Source organism: Lathyrus oleraceus, chromosome 6 (assembly GCF_024323335.1).
Source record: "Lathyrus oleraceus cultivar Zhongwan6 chromosome 6, CAAS_Psat_ZW6_1.0, whole genome shotgun sequence".
In the NCBI taxonomy this organism is placed as follows: domain Eukaryota; kingdom Viridiplantae; phylum Streptophyta; class Magnoliopsida; order Fabales; family Fabaceae; genus Lathyrus; species Lathyrus oleraceus.
Window position 1 is genome coordinate 359,290,044 of NC_066584.1, and position 8,080 is coordinate 359,298,123.

The following is an 8,080-nucleotide window of genomic DNA, read 5'->3' on the forward strand; positions in this document are numbered from 1 at the left end:
TCCACAGCAAATAAAAGAGATTCAAGGGTTTCAAGTTCAGCATCAAGTAGCATGTTGTGAATTATGTCAAGGGGATCACCCTACTGGTTTTTGTCCTCCACCCCAAGAAGAAGTGAGTGCTCTCAACTCGTTGGATTTGGTGGTAGCGGATTTAGCGGAGGATGGCATTGTTGATTCTTTGAGGAGTAATAGAGAGGTGGCTACGAAAGAGGTGTGGAATACTATGCTTTTACGCGATAACTTTTTGCGCCAAAAAGCTAGGTGTAATTGGATTCGTCTTGGGGATTCTAATTCCAAATTCTTTCATTCCGGTATGAAAGGGAGATTTAGGAGAAATAATATTGTTTCTTTGGTTACTTCAAGAGGTCGGTTGGAAGGTGTGGAGGATATCAAAAGTGAGATCTTTAATCATTTTAAAAGCCGTTTTACGGAACCGATGGAGGATAGACCGACTTTGGATGGGCTTAATTTTAATGTTCTTAGTGTGAAAGATAGAGATTTGTTGGAAGCTCCATTCCAAGTGGATGAAATTAAAGAGATTGTGTGGTTAAGTGATTGTGATAAGAGTCCGGGTCCGGACGGTTTTCCGCTTGGATTTTTGAAAAAGTGTTGGAATTTTGTGAAGGATGATGTGGTTAATTTTGTTCAAGAGTTTTATGTGCGTGGTGTTCTTCCTCGATCCGCGACGGCATCATTTCTTGCTCTTATTCCTAAAGTTGATTGTCCGATAAGCATTGATGAGTATCGTCCTATTTGTTTAGTGGGTTGCTTATATCGGTTAATATAAAAAATTCTTGCGGCTAGGTTGAGATTGGTGATTGGTAAACTTGTGTCGCCTTTTCAAACGACTTTCATTGAAGGGAGACAATTATTTGATGGGGTGGTGGTGCTTAATGAGATATTAGATTTTGCGAAAAGGAAGCGTAGGAAATGTATTGTGTTGAAGGTTGACTTTGAGAAAGCCTATGATTGTGTTTCATGGGGTTTTCTTAAATTTATGCTTAGAAAAATGGGTTTTGGTGAGTTATGGATGAAGTGGTTGGAAGGTACGGTTTTTTCTAGTTCGGTATCAATTTTAGTTAATGGTAGTCCAACTTTGGAATTTAAAACATCTAGAGGGTTGCGTCAAGGAGACCCTCTTTCTCCTTTTCTCTTTCTTTTGGTGGGAGAAGGTCTTGCGGGAATGATGAGGAAAGCGGTTTCGTTGGGATTGTTCAAAGGTTTTGCGGTTTCGGAGGATATTCATTTTGAGATGCTCCAATTTGCAGATGATACGGTTTTAGTGTGTGATGGATCTAAGGAAAAATTATGGTGTATTAAAACTTTATTGAGGGGTTTTGAATTGGTGTCGGGGTTGTGTATTAATTTAAAGAAAAGTAAGTTGTATGGTGTGCATGTGGAGGATTTTATTTTGGAATCGGCGTCTTCTTTTTTGGCTTGTAATTTGGAAAAGATACCTTTTACTTTTCTCGGTATTCCTATTGGAGGTAACCATAGACGTAGACTTTTTTGGTCTAGGATGCTTGCAAAGATGAAGAAGAGATTGAGTGGTTGGCGAGGGAAACATCTATCTCTTGGAGGTAAGGTTACTTTACTCAATTCAGTGATAAACAATCTGCCTATCTTTTTACTTTCTTTCTTTAAGGCTCCTAAGTGTGTTTTGGAGGATATTATCAAAATTCAAAGGAATTTCTTATGGGGGGATGGTGGTGGAAGTAGAAAAATGTGTTGGGTTAGTTGGGATAAAATTTGTCTTAGAACGGAGGAAGGAGGTTTAGGTGTTAAGAATGTGGAGTGGTTTAATTTGTCTTTGATGAGTAAATGGGGTTGGCGTTTTCTTAATGATAAGCATGCGATATGGTTTAAGTTACTTCAATTTAGATATGGTAGTGGATTGCAATCTCTTTGTGATGTGGTGTCGAAGTCGGTTTTGTCTAATTACTCTTTATGGTGGAGAGATATTCAGTTAGTTTGTGGAACTCCTTTTGGTGGTCATGATTGGTTTTGTGATTCAATTTCTTGTAAATTGGGAAGAGGCAATTCTTTTCTTGCTTGGAAGCATTGTTGGTTGGGAAATATTTCTCTTAAACTTCTTTTTCCCCGTTTATTTGAGGTTTGTTCATTTCCTAATGCTCTTGTGATTAATTGTGGTTTATGGGAGAATGAGGGTTGGAGTTGGAAGGTGGGTGTTGATTCTACCTTATTAGTAGGTGAATTATTGGAGGATTGGAAGGAGTTAACAGAGATCCTAAAGGATGTAAAACCGTGTATGAATGAGGTTGATAAATTAATTTGGTGGAGAGATGTGGAGGGCTTTTCGGTTAGGAATGCTTTTAAACGATTGTACTCATTGAATGCGGTTAACCATATTGGTAGTGATTTTAGACGTTGTGAACTTAAAAGATTATGGAAAGCTATTATTCCGTGTAAAGTCAAGTTGTTTGGGTGGAGATGGATCTTGGGAGCCTTACCGACGAGAAAAGAACTTTGGCATAGAGGCGTGATTTTAGGTGTGGCGGGTTCTTTTTGTCTCTTATGTGAGTTAGAAGAGGAATTTGTTGGTCACCTTTTTCTTAAGTGTTATAAAGTTAAAACCATTTGGAAGGAAGTGTTCTCATGGTTTGGAGTGGATTTTGATGATCTATTGGGATTTTCGGATATTGATACTATTGTTACCGGAGAAGATGTGCTGTTATTTTTATCTAATTCTTTGGATGGAAGAGTGAAGTCGTCTTTTTTCGCTTTTATTTGGTCTTTGGTTTGTTGGAGCATTTGGAATGCTAGAAATAATTTGGTATTTAAACATTCCATTTGGAATGTGGTAGAGATTTTATTGATTATTAAATCAATTGGGTGGGATTGGATTTCTATTTTGTCCAAGGGGAGTATAGATATTAATAGAGATTTATGGTTTGCTAATCCTGCTAGTTTCATTGGATTGTAACTTTTCTCTTGTGCGTATTAATACAAGTGCTTATCAAAAAAAAAAAGTAAAAGAATCTAAAATTTATAGTTTATTTCTCACTCTAAATTATAGATTGGAAATATAGTTCGTTAGTTTTTAATGTACAAAAGCTTAGATGGTCATTATGATGTTGAATTTATTGATCTATATTTTACTAAAACACTGGTAAAAAGATTTGCTCTGAAATACAGTCTGCCAAAATTAAATTTTAATTGTGTTACTATCTAAGATTAGATTGAAATTTTGTAGTATTCTAACCACTGTTATATACTATTATATGGTATATTATGATCAAAGCTAACAAGCATTGATTAAACATCGAAGACACTTTAACTAACAATATAGAAAGCACCACAAAAATACTAGTAATATTATTAAAAACTTGAGGTCCTAGGCATATGCCTTACTTGCCTGCCCCTTGGATCGAGCTTGACTTGTAGTAAGGATCATAGAGAATAAATATTGAAATTAAACTTAGAAGGAAACAATTTTGTGAGTGTGTATTCAAAATAACATGTTTTCGTATTAATATTCACAGTTTTTTCTGTTATGCAAATATGTGATTGGTTATTTTTTATTAAATAGTACTAGAGCTCTTGAACAAATAATATAATATCTATATTTTTATTTTTGAAGAAATGGATAAGTCATGGATTACTAAGCCACAATCATCAATTGCGTATCAACAAGGGATAAAATAATTTATTGACTTTGCATTTAAAGGTGCAAAAGAAAATGACGTAGTAATATGCCCTTGTAAACGTTGTGGTTTCAGAAAATCAAAGAGTAAGAGTGACATGTTCGACCACTTAATGTGGTCACCATTTCCGCAGGGATACACCATTTGGATTCATCATGGAGAGTCCTCTGTACTACATAGTACTATCTCCCATAGTACTACTCCAAATATGGTTTAGGATACTATCATTGTCGAAGATTCTATTCAGAACATGATCAATGATGCATTTGGAGTTGATAGGAATCATGCTAATGAAATACCATCTGCATCAAATTTTAAGATTTACCAAGAAGATTATGTGATGCCAAGTTTAACTCAGGAAAGAAATGAGGCCAAGGAATACTATGAATTGGCTAGAGAAGGAGAACAACCTTTATATGAAGGGTGTAGACTGTTGGTGTAAGCCCTAGAGGCCAATACTTTTGGTACTTGTATCGAATTATTTATTAATAATAAAAGGCTTTTTCTTTATTATGTTTGTTTAATAAAGTCCCTAGAATAGCTAGTCCGTTTAATGTATCAAGTATGACTTAATCATGAGATCACATTAAACATAAGGACATTATTCTTAAAGTATCCGTAGTCAAGCTTTATTGTGAAATGGGATAACATTAAAGCATGAAGACTATTATGTATATAGACTGATGGTCACATCTCATGGATCATGGATAAGGAGTTATCAAGTCTTAAACATAGGTATGAATATTAAGAGTAATATTTATACCGGATTGACCCGCTATGAGAATACTATATAGAAAGTTATGCAAAGTGTCATAAGTTATTCTCATGGTGATAATGGTGTATACCACTCTTCGACCTGAAACCACTATGGACCCTAGATGTAGAGTCGAGTGCTTTATTGCTGATCAAACATTGTCCGTAACTGGATAACCATAAAGACAGTTGATGGGTACTCCACGAAGCATGCTAAGGGACATGAGTGACCTAGATGGAATTTGCCCATCCTGCGTAACAGGATAAATGTCTATGGGCCCAATATTGAACTGGACAAGGACGACACGGTCTATGCCTTGTGTTCAATATAGACATAAGGGCAAAAGGGTAATTATACACATATTTATTATCACAGAAGGATTTGTCAGATCACATGACATTTTTGTGTCTTGGGTAGCAGTGATGTGTTGTTAGATACCGCTCACTGTTTATTATGTTAAATACGTGATTTAATATAATTATCAATGTCACGAAAACCTATAGGGTCACACACAAAGGATAGATTGATGAGAGATAGAGTAATTAAGGAATACCATAATGTACGGTGCCCTTAAGTGAATTATAGAACATCGTAAGGTACGGTGTACTTTAGTAGAATACGAAATAAGGTAAGGTACCACGAGCTTAAGTGATTTTGGCATATTATAAGATATGGGCCATATACACTTGAGTGGGCCTTTTAGCTTGCAGCCCACACAAGTGGTTCTATAAATAGAACCCTTGGGTAGAAGCATTGTCACTCTTGCAATTTCGTTTCTCTCTCTCTCTCTCTCACTCAAAGCCTTCATTCATAGCAGCTAGCACTGAGATTGAAGGAATTCGTTCGTGTGGACTGAGTAGAGGCGTTGTCATCGTTCAACGTTCGTGATCGCCACAAGAGGTAACGATTCTATCACTGATCATGCCCATTCGTAAGGATCATTAAAGGAGATTTTTTTTAAATTCTGCTACGTTTTGGATCACCTTTCTCCTTCAGTGGTATCAGAGCCACTTACGAAACCATGAGTCTGATAACTGTTTATTTTTTGTATTAATACAATTTAAGACAGAATGAATCAAAGAATAAACGAGAAATTAAATCGAGATCGATCAAGTTATATATATGATATAAGTAATCCTAATGCAAAATATGGTATATATGATATACTGTTTCTGTTTCATTCATTCAAACACTTAATGATTGTTTTCCTTCGAGCGATCAATGGTCGTTTGCTTCTTGATCCGACATTAGTATGGTGAAGCAATGACGTGTTGATCAATCATACTGAATCAACAATCGAGATGTATTTGACGGTCTGAAATTGGTGCATTAGGGTTAGTGACGGCACAAGGATTGTGTTGTCAAAGAGTTATGCGATTAGGGTTGTGACTGCACAAGAGTTGTGCTTTCTAATAGTTTTTCAAACAGTGTTAACCGGTTAACGTATATGGTTAACCGGTTAACGCAAGACGGAATACTGCTTTCTAACAGATTTTCAAATAGTGTTAACCGGTTAACGTATTTGGTTAGCCGGTTAACGCAAGACGGAATACAATTTTCTAACAGTTTTTCAACAGTGTTAACCGGTTAACGCATTTGGTTAACCAGTTAACGCAAGACAGAATACACCCGTTCGGCTAACTCTGCGTAGTGTGATCGGTCGTCGAAATTTAATTTGGTTTTAATTAATTAAAAGAATTAAAATTAATAATAATAATAATGTGTTTATTATTATTGTCTTGTGGTGATCGGTTATGGCCTTAGTTTTCCTTTATTTTGTTTTGGGTTTTAAAATACGACCTGCGTGTCGTGCCTCTATTTTAATCTCTCAATGTAACTTCTTTTCTCATCTCACTCCCTCGTATGTAAAACGAGTTTCTTTATGTAATGTAATGTTATGAAGAAAGCAAAGAAGTGTACTATTTTTACCGATGTAGTAATAAGGAGTTTTATCTCTAAGTATCGATCTCAAGGATTGCGTAGGAAATACTTATTTTACTTCGATTCTATCAGAACAAAAAGATAATGGTTTGGTTGTTTTGGAATTCTAACAATAAACATAACAGACAGTAAAATATAATTGATTAATATAAAATATGCTAGGGGAAGTGGTTGATTTAACCAGTTATGAATTCAGTCAAGATTTCCTTAATACATATGAAACATTTAATTACCTAACCTCAGAATGTTCTCCCTTAAGTCCTTAAGGAAGAAACTATTAAACTACCAATTCTTACTCAAATGTCCATTCAATTAATCATTGGTTTTAATCATAAATAATATCAAGGTTTGCGGTGGTTTACAAAAGTTACTAGTCCTAGATGATGCAATCATAAACCTAATTGTGTGAAAATCCTAACAATCACAATCCTGTTATTGATAGTCATAGATCAATTTGTATTTGTCCGATACAAAAGCATAATAACATCACACAATTGAATTGAAATAAGTAACATATCAATAAGGAAATCATTTGTTCAAATTCATAACATACGATCAAATCAGGACCACCCCCCTAACATAGGGGTTTTAGCCTTTCATAGTAGTAAACGAAATCATAGTATGAAAATTAGACATTACAAAGAACTAGGAGATTTGGATCCTTAATGGTCGGAACCCTTGAATCTCGCCGTCTTCGAATCCTCCGTAGTAGTTATCTTCTTAATGTCGTGTTTTCTTTCGTACGTCAAAAAGTATCTTCTCCTTTCTCTTCCAAGCCTTCTTATAGCTTCAGATGAATCTCTTCCAAGCAAAAGGTCCAAACTACCCTTAATGAGCAGAATAGGTTCACAAATCAAAAGTTGAGGTTTCCTAGTCGCGCCCAACAACACGGGCCGTGTGTGTACACACGGGCGCCCATGTTGCTGTCCATGATAATTATCTTCAAACCAAGCTACAGAGGCAACAACACGGGCCGTGTTCCTCCACACGGGTGCCCGTGTTAATGCACTGTTTTAAACAACACGGCCGTGTGTCACCACACGGGTGCCCGTGTTGTTCTCTGTTTTTCTTCTCCCATTTTGCTCTGCCTGATCAACAACACGGGCAGTGTTGTAGCACACGGGTGCCCGTGTTGACCTGCTGTCTCTTCATATTTTTGCCTTTCTGAGTATCCATAACCTCACCATTAATGCTTTTAAACCTGTGCAATGACCTGTAACAATAACACTACCAAACGAAGCATAAAAGAGATCTTTTTAACATAAACTTGTAATCGAATGCAATGCGATACCAAATCAACAAAACATGATAGATGACTCTGAAGCAACTTAAAATAAACATAAATCTTACCAAAGTGATGAAAATATGTCGGATTAACGGTGGGAATTCAATGGAAATGGTGACCGATCACAACCCCAAACTTGTCTCATTGCTTGTCCTCAAGTGATGTATTGAGTCCAAACAAAGGTCACCCCGAATTCATTTTCCACAATGCAACCTAGTCTTTCACAATTTGTGTTCTTCCTTTCCAATCGAGTTTCAGGTCTCTCCAATTCAGGCAGTTTACCACATTTCCACATCAGAAACCTCGTCACCTGCAAGCTTTTCACACACATCACAAACTCTTAAATTTGAATACATTCTAATGTCACGACAACAGCAGATTCCACACACTTTTCGAGGTCTTTTTGGGTTGTAACGGGGCTTAGGTACGGTGGGA

The 8,080-nt window shown here is 36.2% G+C and overlaps 1 protein-coding gene across 1 annotated transcript; it reads left to right on the forward strand.

Annotated features, from left to right (window-relative positions):
* Positions 1 to 223: 223 nt before the first annotated feature.
* Positions 224 to 4,107, forward strand: LOC127095633 (uncharacterized). The gene is made up of 4 exons (XM_051034297.1): positions 224 to 741; positions 805 to 2,940; positions 3,076 to 3,130; positions 3,883 to 4,107. The coding sequence occupies exons 1-4, from the start codon at positions 224 to 226 to the stop codon at positions 4,105 to 4,107; spliced, it is 2,934 nt and encodes a 977-aa protein (XP_050890254.1).
* Positions 4,108 to 8,080: the final 3,973 nt, after the last annotated feature.

Bases quoted from the DNA above. Each gene is read 5' to 3' on its own strand.
- LOC127095633 (XM_051034297.1), top strand. From the start codon at position 224: ATGCTTTTACGCGATAACTTTTTGCGCCAAAAAGCTAGGTGTAATTGG. The intron at 2,941-3,075 runs GTAACTTTTCTC...AATGTACAAAAG, and splicing joins CCTGCTAGTTTCATTGGATT to CTTAGATGGTCATTATGATG. The intron at 3,131-3,882 runs GTAAAAAGATTT...AATATGGTTTAG, and splicing joins TATATTTTACTAAAACACTG to GATACTATCATTGTCGAAGA.